Raw genomic sequence first — 22,267 nt, 5'->3', positions numbered from 1 at the left:
ACTTCTAGAACCCTAGTTCAGTCCTGAGGACCTACAGTAGAAAAGACCACCTAACCCAGGAGAGCGTGACCCCAGAATCCAGAGACATGCAAGTAACACTTCGTGACCACAGACTGGGGTATTATGAGAATGCAAACACAGGAACAAAACTTTCCATTAGCAAATCAAGTTAATACCTAGTTCACCAACCTACCTCTTAGCATTTAAGGGAAAGGAAACCTGAAGCATTCAAATTAAAAGCTTGCTCTATACACCCTGACTCCGGCAAGAAGCACGTGTGTTTCTATTATTAAGAAGTTGGCGTGTTCCTGGGAAAGCTTAGGGGACAGTTTCCCATCTTCCTACCCCATGTGTGGGGCTCACATGTTCCCCCCACACACACCACTACCAAAGAATGGATTTTCTTAGCATCTCTCCACATCTCCCAATTCCATCTTGAACCTTTTCTTTTGCAAACTTCACCCATCTAAGGCATGACTTCCTGCAGAGACCACTAAAGACCACTGTTGAAGTTTCCCACAACAGTCAGGATCCAGTACATTCAAACACAGAATCTGGTTGGTTGATCACTGGACAGGACTTCTCATGAAATGTCACAGGGTCTCCAAGCCCAAAGAAAATGTTCCGATAAGAGCCGGCAACCAGGACTCAGTAATGCTGTCGAACCTTCCCAGAGCCCCATAACTCAACCAGACAGAACTTCATAGATAAGGAACTTGCACGTCATCGAGCTTTCACAGCGGCCCGAAATGGATCTAACCCATCAGGACAGAACTTCACAGATGAGCTTCCAGAACCATTCTCCAAGCACACCTCAGACCATCCACAGTACACCAGTGTGTTTTCACTGATAGACACTACTCGAAGTCTGAACAGCTCTAACGCACACTTGAGAATCTTCCAGTAACAGCTCGGGAGAGCTAAGTCAGTGCCTGCTCCAGGAGCCATTACGCCGAGCATTCAATCCAGGGCCCCATTTCCCAGTGGGAGCTGGACTCCAAAGCAGCAACAGTTCCATCATTAGGACTAGACACACCACTCACGGGCCATCACAGGCCAGATGGTCTACAAAGGGGCTGGTGGAGGGGACAAATAGGAGGCCTACACATGTTCTCCAAAATACAGTCACTGCCTTTATAAATCTATTTTTATAGTAACCAGACCCACACCTCCAGCCCAGGGAAGGGTTCAGGCTCCCAAGGGAACCTAGCTGGAGGTCGTGGATCTCAGAGACTCTAGAAGCCATGATGAGACCTGTAATGAGGACAAAGGAAAAGAGAGTTTGGATTCATAAAACGGGGCAGGATTGTCGAGAACTACTCCTAGTAGCCGTGAGGGACCTTTGTCTCTGCTGTCCCCGTTGCCCCGTGGCTGGCCGCCCGACAGCACGTGGGGGCTTGAGAGGAAGAGCCCTCCGCGAGCATCCCAGGGTTGCTATAGCTCATCAAACAACTGCAGGTCAAGACGGACCACAATCTCTCCTGTGGGGACCTCATGCAGCAGCAGACACTTTGTAACAGGCCCCTTGGAGCCCTGGTCTTTCTTGATGTCAGCCACTCGGATCTCTGTCCGACCCAAAAAATCTGGAAGAAGAGAAAGCAAAGCATACTCAGAAAGAGTTCCTTGTCTCCACAGGGGACATCGGTCGCCCTGGGCTCCCGTACGGCACGGCTCGGCCAGGGTCCACCGCCTCTAAGGCCACTTGTAAGACCAGCACTGCTGTTTCCCGTTTATTTCCCCATGGAGTTGTCTGTCAATGCACCACGGTATTTCACCGCTAGAAAACCAAAGACAGTTTTAAAATATTCTCAGTAAGACAAAATAATACGTATCCAAGGTAATGGGTATAGCAACTACCCAAATTAATTGTTACATATATATTTTATTGTGATAACCCACAAACAGAATATATCCTGCGTCTATTTTTAAGTATATTAATAGGGTCAAGGAGATGGACTGGTCAATAAAAGTACTTGCCTTGCAAACACAAGGGCATAAATTTAGTCCCCAGGGTCTGTATTTAAAAAGAAGCCCAGGGGTGGGCTGGATAGATGGCTCAGCAATTAGGAATGCATGCTTCTCTCCCAGAGGACCTGATGTGGGTTCCCAGCACCCACACAATTCCAGGGCATCCAACGCCATCTTCTGGCTCCCATGGGCTCCTACATGTGTGCGGTGCACACAAACTCATGTAGGCAAACACATAAACATTGTTTTCAAAGCTGGCAAGGGGACAGTGCTCATGGCCATTGGGCCATTTCTCCAGCCCATCTTTTACATGTTTAACAGAGGCTCCTTATGGAGCCCACTGGCTTCAAACTCACAATTCCCGCCTCAGCCTCCTGAATGCTGGGATTACAGGTGTGAACCAGCAAGTATGGCTACTACATCATTGCTCTTTTTGAACGTTTACTTATTGTGTGTGTGTGTGTGTGTGTGTGTGTGTGTGTGTGTCTGTTTGCCCATGTGCACATGCCATGGCATGTGTTGAGACAGAGGATAACTTACAAGAGTCCCCTTCCACTATGTTAGTCCTAGGGATCAAACTGGAATCATCGGGTTTGGCAGCAAGTGTCTTTACTTTCGGAGCCTTGATGAGCCAAGGACAGAAAAACAAAAGAAACTACATCTAGGCTCCTAGGCATGCCCTTCCTCACAGCCGCCTGTGCGGGGAAGCCGACCTCTACAGTCTTTGTCTGCTCAGCGAAGCCCAGCCCTCCCTGCCCACACCCACTCAGTTGGCTCCTTGTACCATGCCAAGCTGACCTCTAGGGAAATCCCTGGGAGCGCCAGGCATGGGTTCAGGAAAGCATGCACCCTGTAAGGCGTGGGGTAGGACCAAGGGTCCCTGCGGGCCATTTCCCACTCACCGTCAGGGGAGAACTGGTCCCTTTCGAACACGGTGATGCAGAGAACTTCCTGCTCCAGGTCTCTGATGAAGAACTGGCAGTTGGAATTCCACTTGGGGTTCAGCGTGTCCTGGATTGTCTTGGTGATGTGGCACTGTGAGCCCATGGTCACCTCGCAGTACGGGTTGCTCTTACCTGGAGTGAACAAAAGCCCCTGCCAGGTGGGACACGTTTCATTCCCATATCCCCCTCAACCTTTGAGATTAACAAGCGGGAAATCTGGTGGACACACCCATATTTTGGGATCCCATCTAGAACAAATCCATGATCAAGATTCAAAATCGGATCCCTCCTATGTGCACAATACAGCGTGTGTAATGCATGCCACACATACTGTGAACGAGACCTCCCAGGTCTTCCTGAAAAGCAGGACAATAGAACTTAGAAACAATTGTGTGCACGCGCGCGTGTGTGTGTGTGTGTACACACGCGTGTATATAAATGTATGTCAATATATACACACACATATAATACAGATACACATGTATGTATATGTTTATATGCGTGCGTGTGTGTGTGTGTGTGTGTGTGCATATGGCTCTTTGACAAATGCTAGAATATCCAGTGCCAGCAGGAAATTTACACAGCAATAGCACAAATAATGTCAGTTGGTTGGGGAGGAGGAGGCAGAGAACACCCCAGTACTCTAGAGTGCTTGAGCAGAATTCACGGCCCTTACCATGTGACCGACAGGGCTTCAATTCAATGCCTTCTACGACGTTCACCATCAACCTTCCAATACCGGTTGCCCGCTGGGAACGGACTAGACCGCAAGGAAATGACACAAAATGCTTCGTTTCACGTTCGCTCGCTTTGATACCCTCCTCTCCTAGCGTGCCGGCACTCTGCTGCGCATCCCAAGCCCCCTCCTACCTCTTGCTCGTGGAATAAGCCCTTCATCCATCATCCTGCCTCACCTTGCACCCACCGTTCCTGCGCATGCACGTGTCCCAGCTGCAGGGACCCCGATGGACTCTCCCCCTCCCCCAGTCTCTTGCCGCCCCCCACCCCCCACCCCACCCCACCCCCGCTCGCACTCTGTTCAGCAGCACATTACCCAGGTACGCCTTCTCGCGCTTCTTTTTCTCCGTCTCTATGTAGAGCTCAGACGCAGCTTTGATTTTTTGCACCCAGGCAGTCCTTGGACGGGAAAAGACGGAATGTTGCCAAACAGCCCACTCAGAACAGAGAACAGAACCGGCTTGGGGTCTGCTCAAATTCTGTTTCCAGGACTCTTTTTACCTGGTTTATTTGAATTTAACAGCAAAGGCTCAGACAAGAAAGACTGACACTTAGGTGATGCTAATAATTACCTCAATCATCAGTAAGAAAGGCATTTTCTTTTTTTTTTTTTTGAGACAGGGTCCCATATAGTTTATTCCAAGCTGGTGATGAACTCACTAGGTAACCAAGAATGACTTTGAACTCCTTCCTCTCCCTGATTCTGCCTTCTGAGTTCTGAGATTACTTGCACCACACACACACACACACACACACACACACACACACACACACACACTCGTGGTTTATGGGGGGCTCAGAATCGAACCCGGGATTTTGTGCACTTGAGGCAAGCACTCTATTCCCCGAGCCACAGCCCTGCCGGTAAGCAATGGGTGTAGGCAAGGTCTCCTTCATGCTCCCACACCCATGAAGACAGTCTGATAAACGCTGGAGGACGGACAGGCACTCGGCTTCTCTTCCTCCCTCACGGCAAAGCACCGCACACTTGGCGGACGCAGGAAGACAGGGCGTCTGTCTGTCTTTGAAAATCGCCCAAGAGCCACTTCGCACGCACGCGGAAGAGCACAGTGCACGGCGGGAGGCGCCTTGGCGTGCAGGGTTCCTCTGCCTGCCATATGCACAGCAACTTTAGCCAATCTTCGCCTGGCATGAATGCTCTTGAGAATGTCTTTGGCCTTGTGTCAAGCTCACCCTTCAGAAAGTGATCTGTTCCATTTGGCTCCCGGACAGTCTAAGATAAGACTGAAGGGAAATACCAGCTGCCCAAAGACCCGGATGGCTGCCCAGGGGCTGGGGGCAGGGCTTATCCCAAACCGTTTCCCCTTAGGTTTCTACCACCTGGGAAACTTGGGGCGATCTAAGCGCTCTCAACACCAAGGGCTGCTGGAAAATTCTTACGAGAGGAAAGAAAAAGACAGAGAAAGCCTGGGGCAAAGCTGATTTCGGTCCGCTTTATTTCAAAACCCTCATGCCAGATGTCCAACTTCTGAGAAGTTCTAAGAAATAGTGTGTATAACACCTCCCTCCACACAGAGGCGATAGAACGGCGTCTGGGGGATGACAGAACATGCTGACAAGTGGCCCTCGCCTTCTGCTAGCCAGGGGTCGGGGCTTACCTTTCGTTTATGCTCTCTGCTCGGAGGGTGTAGACGCGGTCGATGTGCGAAATGTGGAAGATGGGCTCATCTCCGGAAGGGTCGGTGGGCAGTTTCACTAGAACCTCATTTAAGAAAATAGGCTGTAAAGTAATGATAAAAGGTGTTACAGGACAAAGCAGGGCTCTTGTGTGTTCACCAAGCTATGTGTGTGTATCTGTGTGTGTGTGTATGTGTGTCTGTGTGTGTATGTGTGTCTGTGTGTGTGTGTCTGTGTGTGTGTGTATGCGTGTCTGTGTGCGTGTGTATGTGTCTGTGTGTGTGTATGTGTGCGTGTGTGTCTGTGTGCGTGTGTGTGTGCGTGTGTGTATGTGTCTGTGTATGTGTGCGTGTGTGTATGTGTCTGTGTGTGTGTGCGTGTGTGTATGTGTCTGTGTATGTGTGCGTGTGTGCATGTGTCTGTGTGTGTGTGCGCGTGTGTGTATGTGTGTATGTGTGTGTGCGTGTGTGTTTGCCCATGAATGCCAGTAGACTACATGGAGCACGTGCATGTGTGTTCGACTCAGTGATCTAGTGAAGGCTGTGTGTGTCGAGGGTGTAGTTCAGCACGCGGACTATACAGAATACAGATTATATGTTAAAGCTAACTTTTTAACCTGGAAGTGCTTTGCTTGCAGGAATGTCTGTGCACCAGGTATGCAATGCCCACAGAGGCTGGAAGGGGTGGGGGGCGGCGGAGTCACAAACGGTGTGGGAAACAGCCTGGATCTTCTGTGAGAGCAGAAGCAGAGCCCGTGCTCCAGCACCATTCCTTTGGTGCTGACGTTGGTCTACCGCTATGTCCGCTTTGTAGGTGCCCTTAAAGTCCTTACAAGTGAGCAAGCCGGGCCTGGTCAGCTTTCCCCGCATTGCATCCTCAACTGCAAACTGTCCGCATCTAGGAGTCCCCCAGGGTTTTCATACAAAGGCTCTAGCAACACCCCACAGTAACCACACCACTTTCTCCCCAAGTGAAGCCAACACAAAACAGCCCTGCACACGCGGGACTTGGCGCTCTGTTGACAGAAGCCAGCCACACGCTGACCGAGAGGGGGAAGGGCGTAGATGTTTCAAACCTCTGGAGTTTGCCAGGGCACTTGCGGCCGTGTGGAAGGGACAGCGGCTCCTGCACACAGCCTGCAGGCCTGTATTGTCCCGTGGGAAGTGGACTGCCCCAGTAGGAATGGTCCTCCACATTCTTGCTCCTCCCTCACCCTTCTTAGCCCTCCCCTTCCCTACCTTAGCCCCTCCCCTCACCCTTCTTAGCCCCTCCCTATCTTAGCCACTCCCCCATCTTAGCCACTCCCATCACCCTTCTTAGCCCCTCCCCTTCCCTATCTTAGCCCCTCCCCTTCCCTATCTTAGCCCCTCCCCTCCCCTATCTTAGCCCCTCACCTCACCTATCTTAGCTCCTCCTCCTAGCCCTCCCCTTACTCTGTCCTAGATCCATCCAGTCTGCTTTCTCCCCCAAACCCTTCAGAAACGGATTTCTTTTGGAGACTCCCTCTTCCTGTGTCCTAGCATTAGCCTTACCGTTTTGTACATTTTATACTGCAGGTTCGATTTGGGGCTGAAGACTTTGTCGGTGCCGGAAGAGCCTAAGGGCTTTGTGATTTGAGTCAGCAGGAGGAAGTCGTTGAAGAGGAAGCCGTATAGCTCCTTGTTGCTCTTGGCCTTGTAGAGCTTTCCACTGTGCAGAAATTTGCGTGGCCCCAAGCAGTTGGTCACGGAATTGAAGACCAGTTGCTAGAAAAGGCAACCAGACAGGGTGGAGAGAGATGAATCAAGGCTGAGGTGAAGGACTGAGCAGAACGACTCTCCAAAAGGCTGGGTCCGAGGGAAAGTGACGGACTACAGCAGAAGCATCAGCAAGAACGCGTCGCTGGTTTCTGTTTTGGTATATGGAGGTGGACATGCTGTGACCAGCAGGAGCCCTCACACGAGACCGCAGCTGTAATTCACCTATTCGGCGTGATCCCCACATTTTCTCTAAAAATAACATAGGGCGGCCGGGTGCCAGTCCACTCAGGAGAAATGCAAGTTCAAGCAGCAAATATATACACAGGGGAAGTTAAAACAAACAAACAAAACAAAAACAGCGTAGTTTACAGTGTGGCTCAGTGAAACAGCATTGAACCATCCTGCAAGAGGCCCTGGGTCTGACAGCTGGTATAGAAAAAAATAAATAAAATCACAGTACATACAGAAAAATAAGGCACACTGAGTGAGAGCTGCCAGAAACCACAGAAAAAGAACAGGACCCTCAGGCACGGGACTATCAGATGTTGAAGAACACACAAATATGTTTAAGGTGTGTTAAGAAACAAATAAGAAGCATGAACATCTGAACAAGAAACAAGACACATAAGAGAAGCTAGGCCATTTGAAAAAAAAATACATTTTTGGCAACGAGAAATAATACAATGGAAACTAAAAACATGCATGGGTTGTATTAGCAGCAGAGAGGCGGCTCACGGGAGGCGGAGCCGTGGGCTGGAGAAGAAAGTGGTCCATTTTCCCCTCCTTCTGTGCTGCCCTCTGGACCATGCTCTCATGGGAGTGGCCCCGGCCCCCGGGTCCCCTCAGGTGGCTACCTCAGAGAGGCCTTCACACTGCACGTGGGCCTGGATCCACTCCAGACGGTCCGAGTTCTCCTTCTCTCTCACCCCTTCGTTCACCTGGGAACACAGCTCTTCAGCCTTTTCCAGGGCGTGCTTCAAGTGGCTGTGGTCAGGGTGGTTTTCAGGAGTGTTTTCTAGGATCTGCACGGGAGAACAAAGAACAACAGCCTTGCCAGGCCACTTTCCACAGGGCGGTGCGGATGGAGCTGGCCCCATGGTCACGGAAGCCGGTGTTTTCCTGCCTGGTGCCCACCATAGCCATGACGGAAGCAATAGCCACTCTCTGTTGGCAGAAAGGCAATGGCCCTGCCCTTGAGCCTTTAAGCACAACCTCACAGCCTTGTGACCTGCCCTACATATTGCTAACTCCCAGCGTGAACGCTAAACCACACACACAAGCATCCCAGATCTTAGGCGGCATATAGAACAGTGTAGCCAGAAGGGACTCTTGGAAAATCTTCACTCTATTTCACAAAGAAGGAAACTCAGCCGGAGGCCAGGAACAGAAGCCAGGCTTCCCTGCCTGTGCCGGCAGCTGTCCTGCCCCTGCTCCCTTGCCTGAGGGAACCCGGGACGGAATCATGGTGTTATCATCGTATTAACTCATGAGTACACAGGGCACCTTAGGGTGGGGTGGAATGGTGCCACACACCACGCACTCATGTCCCCTATAGAGAATATGCATAGCTGTTTGCACCTATGCAAAATCAATGCAGATGGTTTCCCTGAGAAAATACGGATGTCTTGAGTATGTGTGAGGTCACGTGTGTATGTATGTTTGTATGTATGTGTTTGCTAGTGAGTGGAGGCCGGAGGCGCCCTCAACTGTGGTCTCTCAGGAGTCATCTTCCTTGTTTGTGATACGGAATCTTTTGATGGCATCTGAGGTTCGGAAATTAGGTTAGGCCAGTTAGGACACCCCACAGGGCCTCCCCAGGGCTGGTGTGTGCAACCATGTTGCTTTTTACATGGACACAGAGGCCCCGTGCACTTACTGCCTGGGCCACCTCCCTGGTGTTAGTTTCTGGTTTTTCTTTTTTAATCCTGAGCAGACCTTTCTAGCTAAGTGTGTGCGATAGCACTGCCTTTGTGAGGTTGTTGAAGGGCTGGATCCCTGTCCAGGCAGGGGCTGCAACAGCAACGGAGAAGTCTTAAATAGTTGCATGGCACAAATCTACCGTGTTTATTTAATTACTTTCCTTAGCGAGCGAGCGTCCTGGATTAGAGTCTTTTATAATGCTAGGACTCTAGGTTTGGGAGCCAGAAGATGACTCCCTAGTGAGAGCACACAGAGAGAAGCCTGGCACACCGAAGGAGAGACCTGACCCCTGAAAACTGAGTTGTTCTCTGATCTTCACATGTGTGCACGGCAATGTCCCCGCCTGCCGCCCCCCGCTGCACATGCACAGCTGCTCTCTGGCTCACTTGATCTCAAAATAAAAAACTTTTAAATAAAGTTTTGTTTTGAAGCCATGCTAAGAATTCTCCCCCCTCACTATTATAAAAACATTTAGTCTTGGGGGCTGGGCATGTGACTCAACACTGGCTGCTCTTCCAAAGGACCTGGGTTCAATTCCCGGCACCCACCATCATGGTGGCTCACAAAAACTCCAGTTCTGGGGGGGTGCAATGCCCTCTTCTGGTCTCTGGGGGAATTTCACATATGTGGTACACAGATACACATTCAGGCAAAACCCTACATTGCAAATAAAAATCAATCTTTGAAAAACTCAGCTATCATACTATCCCCAACTCTATTCTATTGTGCCAGCTCTTGGGCCTTTCTCTCAGATGGCTCCTCAGAGCAGCAACAACTGTGTTCTAGTGTGTGTGTGTGTGTGTGTGTGCACCCATGTCTCAGAGTAGCCATGAGCACACCTGTTCCCACAGTTAGGTTTCTCAGATAAAGGAACCAACCTCTACCTCCCCGGGGAACCAGGGTTCCTTTCCCTCTGGCTACGGCTCAGACGGCAGCTGAGTTGGCTGCTCATTTTCAGGTGTGGACCTAGAAACACAGCTCTGTTTTCTCTGAAACTGGCTTTCTTGAAAGGCCAGGAGGAAAACAGGTATCTGGAATGGGGAGGAGCATCGGCCTTCCCAAGACAGGCCAGGAACCGCGCTCCTTTCTCTGAGCTCCAAACTCTACGCAGAGGCACCGTGCCAGCCGAGGGAAAGCATCGGGAACGGAACTCTCATCCTCTGGCTTGGAAGCCACTTGGTTGCCATCTGAAGGCTGTTCTACTAGTCTTTTCCACACAGGACCACCTTTTTCTTCCCAGTTAACAAGCAGATGGCTTCAGCACCCTGTGGGCACATGACTTCCAAATGACAGTTCCAGGTGTACTGGCTGGGAAACCACGGCTAGCCACCCCCTGCCCCGCCCAGCCTGCCCCTGCCTGCAAAGACACAGTTGGCCGTACTTACATTTTTAATAATCAGCGGGTACCTTGTGACACGCTGCATAGGCTTCAGGATAAAGCTGGACAATGGCATCCCCTTGCACCGAGGGTCCATCGCCAGTCTCTGAAAGAGAATTTTTTTTTTTAATGTGCATTAAAAATATCCATTTGGACGGTAACTGAGGAGCCTGGAGTTGCAAGGCTCTGTCCGGCTGTCATGGTCCAGGATGAAGCCATTTGCAGATGAAGGACAGTCCGGTGGTTTGAGAGAAAATGGCCCCCAAAGGGAATGGCACTGTTAGGAGGTGTGGCCTTGTTGGAGTAGGTGTGGCCTTGTTGGAGGAAGTGCGTCACTGTGGGGGCGGGCTTTGAGGTCGCGTATATGTTCAAGCCACACCCAGTGAGCCAGACCACTTCCTGTTGCCTTCAGGCAAGGTGTAAGAGCTCTCTGCTCCCTCTCCAGCACCGTGTCTGCCTGCGTGCTGACATACTGCACCATGAGAATGGGCTGAACCTCATCACAATTAAATGTTTTCCTTTATACGAGTAACTGTGGCCTGGGTGTCTCCTCATACCACTAGAAACCCTAACTAAGACAGATGGAGACCCTCAGAAGCCACCTATACACACCCTGCCTCCAGACTCAGCACACCTTCTCTGAGAGAGTCTACCCAGCTCCATTCCTCCCAGGGGCCCAGAGGAGTCAAATCCAACGAGAGCAAAATTCCCGCCAGAAAGACTGGCACAAGCGTCTGATTTCAGACGCATCTGATTCCTGCACAGGCTTCCAGGAGCTCTGGGCCGAGCTAGATGGCAGAGCTGAGACCCCAGGACAAAGACTCCAGTCTCCGGTGGGCCCTGATGTGTGTCTTCACCAGTGGCTGTTGGTGTCTTTCCTCCTACCACTCAAAAGAAGTTTATTATTTATGTGTGTGCACACGCGTGTGTCCCTGTGCATTTATGTGTGCCTGTGCACGCATGTGTGTGTGTGGGGGGGTGTGGGTGTGGACAGGGAGGTCATAGGTCGACTCTGGGAGCTGGCTCTTGCCTACCTTTCTGTAGGTTCTGGGGCTGGCGCTCGTATCTTCATGCTTAACCAGCAACTGCTCTACCCTGAACCATCTCCCCGGGCACCCAACCTCCCGCCAACTCTGTGGACCCTCCAGCGGACAAGAGTCCTTCTCCCACAAAAGGGAGTGTGTAGCCTGTCAGCGGTAAAGATGCCTGGGGTTTTTAATGCCTTATGTCCAGACACCTGCAGTTCTGGCGCCCCAAACCATCAACCCCTGGGCCTGGGGTCAATTTGCGGTCACCGTCGTTTTGGAAACATGGGAGGTAGAAACGGTGAGGAGGATGGGACCGGAGGGCAGCAAGCCCGTGCTTACGCTTCCATATGCTTCCATCGGCCTGCCCTGGAGCTGAGGCAGGGAAGGAGTCACCTTGCCCACAGCCAGGAGCAGTCTGTGGCGCTGGTGACCTGGCACCCAGCCTCCGTCTTCATCCCAACCTTGGCTCACGTCTTAGCCCTCTTTTTCCGCCATGGCTACCCTCAGAAAGCCTCACTCACTGGCTAGCATTGCAAAGCACTCAGTGTGGAGAGAGGCCAGAGCAAAGCAGAGAACATCGTGCATGTGGCGGCTCTGATCAAGACGCCACCGAGATACCTCACCGTGATGATTCAGGGAGCGTGGCTCCTGAGGTGAGGATGCCCTCCGCCACCCCATCCCACCACCCCACCAAAAAAAGCCCGAGGTACAAAGACTTACTGTTCTTTCAGTGAATGACACCTGTTTATAGGATGTCATTTACTTCTTCCTGTTTTCCTTTCTCTCCCCCGCCCCCCAGAGAAGTAAATGCTGTCCGAGGATCTACTGTGACTAGCAGGGACACCCCGCCCCACCAACACCAAGTACCAGGGCTGCTAGTCCAGCACAGAGCCACCTGGCATCATCTTCACCAATGTCCCCTGGAGGGTGTGGCTCTCTAGAGCCTGCTAGTCCTACATCAGGGCTGTGGTATCTCACACTGAGTCCCCGGGGCTGCCCAGAGCTCAAGCCCATGACTTTCCACTGGAAAGGAGTTATGATGGCGGAGCTTGACATATTTGGGGACAGGGAACCTCAGCTGAGGAACTGTCTCCATCAGATTGACTTGTGGCACGCTTTTTTAAAAATTGCTAACAATGTGGAAGGGTCATTTGTGCTCTGGACAGCACAACCCCTCAGTAGGTGGGGCCTGGGCTGTTTAAGGACCGTAGCTGGATACGAGTCTGAGAGCAAGCCAGCAAGCATTCCTCTAAGACCTTTGGTTTCTACCTCCAGACCCTTGCTGTGAGCTCCTGCCTGGCTCCTCTCAACAACAAGGGACTATAACCGGTAACCAGACACACTCTTTCCTTCCCCTTTGGTCAGAGTGTTTTATCACAGTAACAGGAAGCAAGCCAGAACCGGGATCGAGGGGCTATGGAGACCCTGTGTGTTCCCTCTGTGGGAGAAAGTCAGAGACTGGCAGAAAATGGGGATGCTAACTGAAGGGTCCCCTGTCTGCATGGGCCAAGAAAATGAAATGAAGAAATTAGGCATGCCCCCTCAAAAATACCGTAAACACCTGAGAACATACCCCAGGAGCTATTTCAAACCCAGGGATGGCTCTCCTCTCCAAGCATACCCCTGGGATGAGAACCATGCCTGCTAGTCCAATGCCACTCCCGACGTCCATCCATCCCCAGCGGCCCTTAGTGGAAAGACACTTGTGACTTTTGATGAACCCCCTAGCACATCAAGACGACACTCTGAAGTCTCCCGGCTCTTCCTATGGCCCCGGGCTTCCTTACTTTGACGAACTCCTTGAAGTCTGGGGCCTCGTCGGTCTTCTGCTGGATGAGGGCGGCGCCATTGAGCTGGCAGCTGCAGAAACGGATGTAGGGCTGCATGTGTGGGAGCTGGGCACTCAGAATGTCACCGATCATCTTCACCGGCATCTTCTCTCCCGACATCTTCTTACGGACTCGCAGCGCCCTGCACGGGGAAACGCGGGTGGTGAGTCGCCCACCTTCACACTGTCCGACACACGCACACTTCCAGGTTGCAGAGAAATGGATTGACCGTGGGGGGCACAGACCTGAGAGCCACTAAAACACCTATTTGGGAGGTAAGGGGCAGAGAAAGACATGGATCTAGTATGACAGAGAGGGATGGCCTGGGGGTGGGGGTGGGGTTCTCCAGCATGGTGGCTGTTCCCTACATCTTTCTTCCTTCTTTTACTAACTCAGAGAGGACCCCTGTGCTGCACCCAGGCACACATTATGGTGAATGTGCAAGGCTGGTTCAGTCTGGAGCCCATTTCTTCTGAGGGAAGTTACGTCACCGGGAGGGAGAGACAAACTTTCAAATCCATTGCCACCAACAATCTCATCCTGTTTCTCAAAGGTCCCCAAAGTCAGATAGTGATCACACGAAGCGTCTCTCCTGCACATGGCTTCGTTGCTGTGTCTAATTTGAAGCAGACCAGGTAACTAACCACACACACACACACACACACACACACACACACACACAAATGAGCTCAAACAGTTTCCACCCTGAAAGCTGGGAACAGCCGCTGAAGGGAGGAAGGAGTCTGTCTGTTCCTGGGTCCACCTGCTGCAATCAGTGTTCAGGGCCCTGGTCTCACGGATGCTGCAGGACCCTGGGCTCTGGTAATCTAGTCCATCTCCCTTATAGAAGAATCAAGTTGTGTAACCAGGAAGCCAGCTTGAAACCAAGGCTTACTGCTACTAGGTTCAGTTGAGAGTCCCTTTCTAGAATGTTCTACTGCATAGGCCAGACATGTGAAGCAGTGAGTCAGCTGTAGCAATCACAGCCCTGGGTACTGAGCCCTCTGATGAGCAGCTACCTCACAGGAAGGAAGATCTCTCCATGAGAGGCCTTGATCCGCAGCAGGGCTAGGCCAACTAAGAGCACTCAGTTCACAGAGTTCACTAACGGTGGCGACACATCTGTGGCCTCGCCTGAAGTACTGACTGAGTGGACAGTGGCAGTCAAGAGTCCTAGCACCTACTAATGCTTCCCCCGAACTGAACACTTCTTTTCCAGGCCAGTCATCAGCGTGGGTCGCGGGGTTCCAGCTTGAGTAAGACTGTCGGCTCCCCTCCTCTCCCAGCACCGTCACAAAGAACCTTCTAGAGACAGGAGGGACGAAGCTTTAGGTCGGTACCAGCTTGACTTCTCTGTCCTGTGACTCGGGTATGTGTTGGCCTCAGCAACGGGGTCTTGTCGTCAAATTCTAGAGGACAACTGTGGTGACACACGCTATCGCCATCAGAGAGGAGGGGACCTCAATTAATTAATTAATCACAGCATCGAGCTGGAGGCCATGTTCTTAGTGGTTTCGGGAGAGGGCCCAGCCCACTGTGGGTGGGGCCACCCCTGAGCTGGTGGTCCTGGGTGCTGTAAGACGGCAGGCTGAGCAAGCCGTGGGGAGCAAGTCCTGCCCCCCGAGCCTCTGCATCAGCTCCTGGTTCCTGCCCTGTTTGACATCCAAGTCCTGAATTCCTCCAAAGATGAACAACAATGTGAAAGCATGAGTTAAATAAACTCTTTCCTCCCCCAAATCCTTGGCTGTGACTGATCTAGCTGTTAAAACAAAGGGTAGGAGGTAGCTGCCGGAAACAAGTTTAAAGGGGCTGGAAAAATAAAGCACTCATGGCTTCTGACACTCCTTCTAGGGGGAAGGCAGAACCGAGTGGGAGCCCTCAGAGCCCGGGCACACGCATGTGAAGGCCAGCTGTGTTGAGTTTCCCACATACTCTCTCTCCACCTTATTTTCTGGGGACAAGGCCTCTTACCGGAGCTCTCTGATTCAACCAGACTGGCTGGCCAGTGAGTCCCAGGACTCTTGGTCTCTGTCCCCCAGCCAGGGTGTTACAGTGAGTCCCAGGACTCTCCATCTCTGTCCCCCAGCCCGGGTATTATATAGGTAAAGCTTCCATATAGGTAAAGGTTCTTATGTGGGTGCTGGGGATACAGATGACACATACAATCCTCCTGCTTGCAACATCGCCCTATACGTATGTTTTTAGCAGACAGCCTTGATGTCTATTTTCACACCATTGTCATCCGGTATTTCACGGGCAGTGCTCATAGGTTCAGGGATAAACAGCCCGTTCTTCCCAGGTGGCAGGCAGGCTCCCTCAGGATGGGGCGAGGACTCGGCTTTTCCCTTGGGGCCAGGGCCCGCTCTGTACTAGTGTGAACCAGGAGCGTGCTGTGCGAAAGCCTCCGGAATATGAGAGCATAGGCATTGTTGTGGGATCAGGGTGTGGTTTGAGCCTTTTGACAAAGGCCCGATGCTGGAAGCTTGGGATCGCATTGAGGTGGTCGAGCCTGTAATAGGCAGTTGGGTCACAGGTGCACTGCTGTTTGGGGTTCTGATGGCTTTGATTTTGATTTTAAGAAATTGAGGGAATCTTTGTGGTCTAATTCAGTCCTCTAAGTGTGTAGACGGGGAAACTGAGGCCCAAACAGGCGAGGTCTAAACCCAGGTCCCTTAGCTCTGGCCCCGCCATAGCAGCCTCTGCAAACTAAGCAGATATAAAGTGTAAGCGGCCTCGGGCAGCTTCTTGTCTGAGGTGGGTGCCATTCGACTCTCCATCTGCAGCCCAGAGCCTCACAAGACAGACAATCACTGCTGGGAATCGGGGTCTGAGGCTAGAACCCCCAAACATGGACGCAGCCAACCTGGGGCCAGAACTGCCCTGGCTCACACCATTCTGCCACTGCGGCCAGGGCAGGACCTTCCCACTGTGAGCAATCCACAGCGACTTTCCAGAAGGGTGATAGCACTGTGACAGGCAACGAGCCGGGCTGGGTGGGGCAAAGGAGACACAGGGTGACACGCGCAAGGGACAGACGGACTACACAGAGATGCAGGCTACATGCTACGGAGGTTAGAGAGGAAGAAGGCTTACTTCAGCAGTTTGATGTTACACATAATCAGCTCCTTCCAGTTAACAAAAATCATAGCCACCTCTTTTTCTGCCAGCAGCTCAGACTCCATCAGGGGTTTCTGAAAGATCTACAGGTGTAGAAAATGAAGCCATTCAGAAAGCGGTTAGCTCAACACATGTACACACACATGCATACACACACATACACACACGTACACATACATATACGTACACACACATACATGTACACACACGTACATACATACATGTACACACACGTACACACGCACACACACCACACACACCTACACACACGCATACACACACACCCATACACACTTACACACATGTACACACACGCCTACACATACACACGTACACACACACATATACACACGTACACACGCATGTACGCACATACAGATATATTTAGCACAATGGAGAGGATTCAGAGACTGTGCCTTCTCCTGGGGGGACAAGCGTCTGATAAGAAGCCCAGGAGAATTCTGAGGAGGAGACTTGGCTCCACCAACTGGAAGCTGGGAGGCTGGTGAACCTGCATGCGGCCCTTCCCAGGCTCCGGGTGGGCAGATAACTCATAGCTAATTACAGATCTTAGGTGGGACTCCGTGTGGCTGAGCCCCTTACCCACAGGGACCTGGGGCACAGGCTGCTCTGATTGTCTTTGAAATGAACTTGGCCTGTTGTGGCTGGTCCTTGGGAGACTCATTCTGCAGGAGTCATTAATACGCCAGTGGGTGGCGCTCATACCTACACAGTTTGACCACACCCCTGTGGGCTAGCATTTTAGCCCCAAACTCTGATGGCATCAAAGAACCAAACACTATCCCTCCTGGACGTGTGGGTGACATCACGGTGGCATGCCATTTGCTAGGTTACAGGCTTACAGACCACGACAGGACTTTTCATGTGGAAGGTGACCCTCTGTCTGGACACGGTGACTCTCACTGTGTGTGGGTAAAAGGCTGGCTACCTTCTTTTAGCAGGGATTACACATGCTCATCACACCTTTCAGAGTGCCATGTCACTGGCTGCCTACGAGGACAGCCCGTCCCAGGCCAGCGGTCTCAGCCATGGAAGAGCATGCTTCATGGTCAGCCTCAGCGGTAGATTTTTCTCAGGAGTTTATGGCAGCACCGAAGATAACTTGAGACTTGCAGCTAGTGCCTCTGCTCATGAGCCAACACTGAGGGTCAGGGATGTTATATGACTTAATCACATCAATCAGTTGGTGACTGAGATGCAACTTCCCTGACTGGAGCCAAGAGTCACAGCTCACACACGCCCCTCCGTTACGCATTAGTTTGGGACCTATGTGCTCTTGGCCTTGGCCCTGGGTGAGCGCTGCCTCTCTGATTTACAGGGTGGCCCAAAGGGGAAAGGTGACCATCCCCCCTCCTGAGTAAAACCTCTGAGTCATTTGCTATCCAGATATCCCTCATGGACCAGAGGCTGCCCCAGGCCGGGTCGGGACATAAGCCCTCTCAGCAGAGCCCCCAGCTCTCCCCCCACCCCAGCCACCGCCAGCCTTCCAGGGCCGCTGTACCTCTGTGACCAACTGCAAGTCGTTAACGTAGTTCTCCTCTGTGACAATGAGCTCATGGATGTACCCTTGTCTCTTCCTCTCCGTTGGGGTCAACATATCTAAGAGGTGTAAGTCTGAGCACCCTGGAAGACACAACCAGTTAGGGAAACATTTAGTCCAAGGTTGGGGAAGCCTGTAGCTCCACAGTGAAGACGCCCCAGGGTCTTGTGACTGGTGTGTGTGTGTGTGTGTGTGTGTGTGTGTGTGTGTGTGTGAAGGGGATGTCATGGCCTCATCAGTTCCCGGTTGTGTAGAAACTGGAGTGACATGGTCACAAGCAGAGATCTCCGCAGATCGAAGTCAATTCTAGAAGCTTGAGAGAAAAGGCGCAGCCCTACCCGCACTGATTTCAGACTCCCCGCCCTGGGACTGTAAAAGAGATAAATTCCACTTGTCTCTGGCCATCCAGTTTGTGGTCGAAAACACAGGCAGCACACAAGCCACGGGAAGGGTTAAACGACCTGCTAACACCCCGCAATGCACAATGGAAGCTTCCACAGGCCAGGAGCTGGTGCTGACCACTGTCCCGAGGGCTTCTCTGAGGTTCCAGAATCAGTTTCATGGCGCAGACAAGCACACCAAGGTAAACTCTCCGTGGGTCCTTCCCCTCCACAGTGGTAAGGGACAGAGTCCAAGCCCGGATTGGTCCAAAGGCTGTTCCACTCTCTAAGACTCCACTGTCCACACAAAGCTGCAGGAGGGCGGGTGCATGCTATCCCCAGGCTTTTAGAGGCTGTGGTAACTGTGCCAAGGCTCCTGGTGGATGAGAGGACCGGGCAGATGCATCCCGACAGGACTGGGAAGATTCTCCAGGCAAGGGCACCGTCCTGTGTCCGTGGAAGACCAACAGCAAGCCTCAGGCAGAGTGGGAAGGCCTGCCAGCCACAGGCAGCTCCCATCAGGCCTTTGTAGGGGGCCACAGCTGCCGGAAGGAACGGCCCTTGAGCTGCCTGAGACAGCTGGCTCTCAACTCTGTTCACTCAGCTTGTTATTTGGAGTTCCGTTTGTGGCTGATCAGTGCACCCCATCCCCTGCCTAGGCAGCACCCACTCTCTGGAGCAAGCTGGCCCCGCCTTTTTATACATGAAAGCGGTCCCACACATAGACCTGTTTTTATTAGATGGTCTCTAGTTAATCGCGGAACTTGAATTTGTAACATACGCGCTCTGAGAGTTGGGGGTGGTGGGTGGGGCTGAGTCCCACTCACTTTCCTTTCCCTCCTTCCTAGGACCTGTCACCAGAGGGCGCCATAGGACCCTGTGCATTTCCCAGTGAGTGTCCTACGTGTGGTCCCTCCACCACCAGAGCTGCCCTGGCAGAACCTGTAAACAAACGACCAGAACTTTGCCAAATAGACTCTCTGACAAGCTCTCCGGTGAGCCTTCAGGTTTGGGGAGGCTGCTGGGGACTGCCAGGGGCTCCGTGGAGATTCCACTCCCGGCAAGGGGTGTTTGTGGGCACAGGAGTCCTACGTGCAGAGCTGCCAGCTTCTGCTGCAGACATTACCTCCTGGGCTTACAGTCCCCAGTTCTGCTTCCTCCCTGGCCAATTTCCCTTCCCGCATGGTGTGGTTTCTCTCACTGGGACAGAGCAGCCCAGGAAGCCAGCAGGAGCGAGCTATCATTATAGCGACACTCCATCCTTTCCATCCTGGACTTGACCCAGCCACAGTGGGTGGGCGAGCTAGACCTCAGGGAGTCACCTCGCAAGGTGAGTGTGACTCCACAGCCAGAATTTGGCTCTGAACTTGGGCCTCCTGCTCAGCCACCCACGTGACTCATCTCTTCTTTCTGCCCATGGCGCTGTCTTCCGGAAACATCTGTCTTAGCAATGCCTCCCAGAAGGAAGCAAGCCCCGAGTGTCCCCACAGCTGGGTGAGTGAGCACTGGCTATGGGACACTGAGAGACCCTCCCTCCCCCCCACCCCGACTTCTTTGCACTTTAACTTTTCTTGGGGAAGTCACCTAGGAAACACTTTGAATCCAGGCGCTGCCCTATTTTTGCCCACTGTCCTAAGAGTGCGTCCGAGGACACTAGACTCAGGCCATTTCTTGTTCAGTGGCTGAATGTGGCCCTTGCCTTTGTGACCTCTCATGGACAGTCTCCTGCTGCTTCCCAGGCATTGCTGTCCTAGGGCTGGCGGGATTCTTGCAAGGCGGTGGTTTACGTTCACGCAGCCCTGTACTGAAGTGTTTACAGCAGCGGACAGGCAAGTCTCACAAACATCCCTTTAGGTCACCGTTGCCTTGGAGAGATCTGATAGGTCCTCTAGGTTTGTTCCTGGCAAACCCCTGTATGCCACATGAAACACCCACACACATTTTGCACACAATTTTATTGGCTTCAAAAGCCTGTTTGCAAGCTGGGCATGGTAGCACACGCCTTTAATTCCAGCACTTGGAAGGCAGAGGCAGGTGGTTCCTTTACATAGTGAATTCCAGGACAGCCAGGACTAGCTAGTGAGGCCCTGTCTCAACAGTAAAACAAAACACAAAGCAAAACAACAGCAACAACAAAATCACCAAACAAATGAGGGAAAAGAGCCTGTGGCTCTCATCCCTTCATTTGGCGAGTTTGTGATCTCCACGGTGACTTTGGGACCAGCTATGCTGCTGGGGACTCAGGATAAAAATGAGGTGCTTGTCTTCCAGAGGCCACATCAGACCTTGGGGATTCGATGGTTCAAAACTGGAGCAGGCGGTGGCTCCTCCTCTAGTGAGGAGTTCCCCTGCCTCCTAGGCCAAGGCTGAAGGGGGTACTGCCCCTGTAAGCTAATACCATTGTCCTAGCATACCAGGTCAGGCTATTACATTCCACTCCCAAGACTAACAAGAAAGCATTGGCTGAAATTTGGCAGGCTGGCCCAGGACTAATGTACTACACACATAGGACAGAGAACCCACAGCACCAACTACTTTCTACGAGGAAGTGCCATGACCAGAAGACACAAGAATGACCAAGAACCCGAAATGAGGTCCTAACTGGAAGAGATGACAGGTTCTGTGGATTCTAGAAGCTCCTCTGAGAACAGCGGAAGGTACAGGGACGCCTGTCTCGGCCGGGCCAGCTCTGGATGCACTTGAGGGCTGCTGAGCACCTGGGTCTGGACTGGCCAGCCTTTGTGTCTCCACACCCACAGCACCCAAGCCAGACCGAGAGCTCGGGGATGCTGGTGCATCTGGACTGTTAACTCCTGAGTTCCACCCCATGCAAGGCTAACTCCAGCCTTTCTGCAGTCGCGGAATGGCCACACTGGCCTCTGGACCCAGAACACAACCAATGGCAAAGATTTTGTGACAAGGTTTGTCTCCACATTATGAAGCAACCACACGGGCTGAGATAGACTTTTAGTCACTGAACTGACCCATGGGATACTGTGAAGGCTGAGTTCCAGACCCAGAGAACCACGAGAGACTCGAAAAAGGGATCCTAAACTCCAAAATAGCCTTCCTTTTAAAACTTAGTATTTAGAAAAGCAAGAGGTTCTTAAAACCTCATTTTTCAAAGCAGGACAAATGGAAAAGCCATTTCAAATTAAAACTTTTCTTTAGGGGGTAGAAGGGTGTGGTTTTCTCCCTCGGGTACCAAGATATACACAGCTTACTGACTGAAAAATTCAGGGATAAAGTATAGTGAATGATTTTCCATGGCTGCGGAGCAGAGATGAAGGGTGTCTCAAAACTAAGATTGGTTCACAGCTGAAATAATACTTCAAGGACTCCAAATAGTTAAAAAAACAAAACACAACACAACCCCCATAAAGTCCACAGGAAATTCCTCATGTAGGCTCCCAAGTTTATATCATTTTCTTTTATCTATTTATGAAAGGGGCAGGGCTATAATGCCCTTTTGAAAGGCCCAGAGATTTGGAAAATATGTCAGACCCCACAGATCATCATATCCCCCTCAACCAACACCCCTATGGCCAGTAGAACTGAGCTCCTTTTTATTACAAAGAACACATGGGCCCACAGATAGTGTGGTATTTCAAAGGATATAGAAGTACTTAGCACAAAAAATGGAAGGTACTCCTCTCTTCAGTGCAGTTTTGAAACCCAAATTAGCTCCCACAGCAGGCTAAACATCGAGCAAAGTAAATACACAGGCCTGGTTTCTGTTATAAAGGACCCCCAATAATAATAATAAGTTGGCCAATAAATACTTATTAAGTCTCTAGGAAGTTGAAGGGACACAAGTAATAAGCAGATAACATCCGTGCCCTCAGGGAAACTCAGGAGCGGAGGGGAGACTCCATAGGAAATGTCAATTAAAAATACACATGCAGGTGATGGTGGCGCATGCCTTGAATCTCAGCACTCGGGAGGCAGAGGCAGGCAGATCTTAGTGCGTTCAAGGCCAGCCTGGCCCATAGAGTGAGTGCCAGGACAGCTTCCAAATCTACACAGA

The 22,267-nt window shown here is 51.7% G+C and overlaps 1 protein-coding gene across 1 annotated transcript in view; it reads right to left on the bottom strand.

The window, feature by feature from the left end:
- Positions 1 to 1,418: 1,418 nt before the first annotated feature.
- Positions 1,419 to 22,267, bottom strand: part of Itsn1 (intersectin 1) — a 157,874-nt gene continuing 137,025 nt past the window's right edge. The window contains exons 29-39 of the mRNA XM_051191893.1: positions 17,822 to 17,943; positions 16,276 to 16,382; positions 13,141 to 13,324; positions 10,333 to 10,431; positions 7,882 to 8,049; positions 6,821 to 7,033; positions 5,270 to 5,391; positions 3,967 to 4,049; positions 3,589 to 3,672; positions 2,871 to 3,044; positions 1,419 to 1,583 (exon numbers count right to left, since the gene is read on the bottom strand). Of these exons, the coding sequence (XP_051047850.1) occupies positions 1,435 to 1,583; positions 2,871 to 3,044; positions 3,589 to 3,672; positions 3,967 to 4,049; positions 5,270 to 5,391; positions 6,821 to 7,033; positions 7,882 to 8,049; positions 10,333 to 10,431; positions 13,141 to 13,324; positions 16,276 to 16,382; positions 17,822 to 17,943 (1,505 nt within the window). The 3' untranslated portion in view covers positions 1,419 to 1,434. The remainder of the gene's footprint in view (positions 1,584 to 2,870; positions 3,045 to 3,588; positions 3,673 to 3,966; positions 4,050 to 5,269; positions 5,392 to 6,820; positions 7,034 to 7,881; positions 8,050 to 10,332; positions 10,432 to 13,140; positions 13,325 to 16,275; positions 16,383 to 17,821; positions 17,944 to 22,267) is intronic.

Source organism: Phodopus roborovskii, unplaced genomic scaffold, assembly GCF_943737965.1.
Source record: "Phodopus roborovskii unplaced genomic scaffold, PHOROB, whole genome shotgun sequence".
Classification (NCBI taxonomy): Eukaryota; Metazoa; Chordata; class Mammalia; order Rodentia; family Cricetidae; genus Phodopus; species Phodopus roborovskii.
This window is presented reverse-complemented; position numbering and strand designations above follow the sequence as displayed.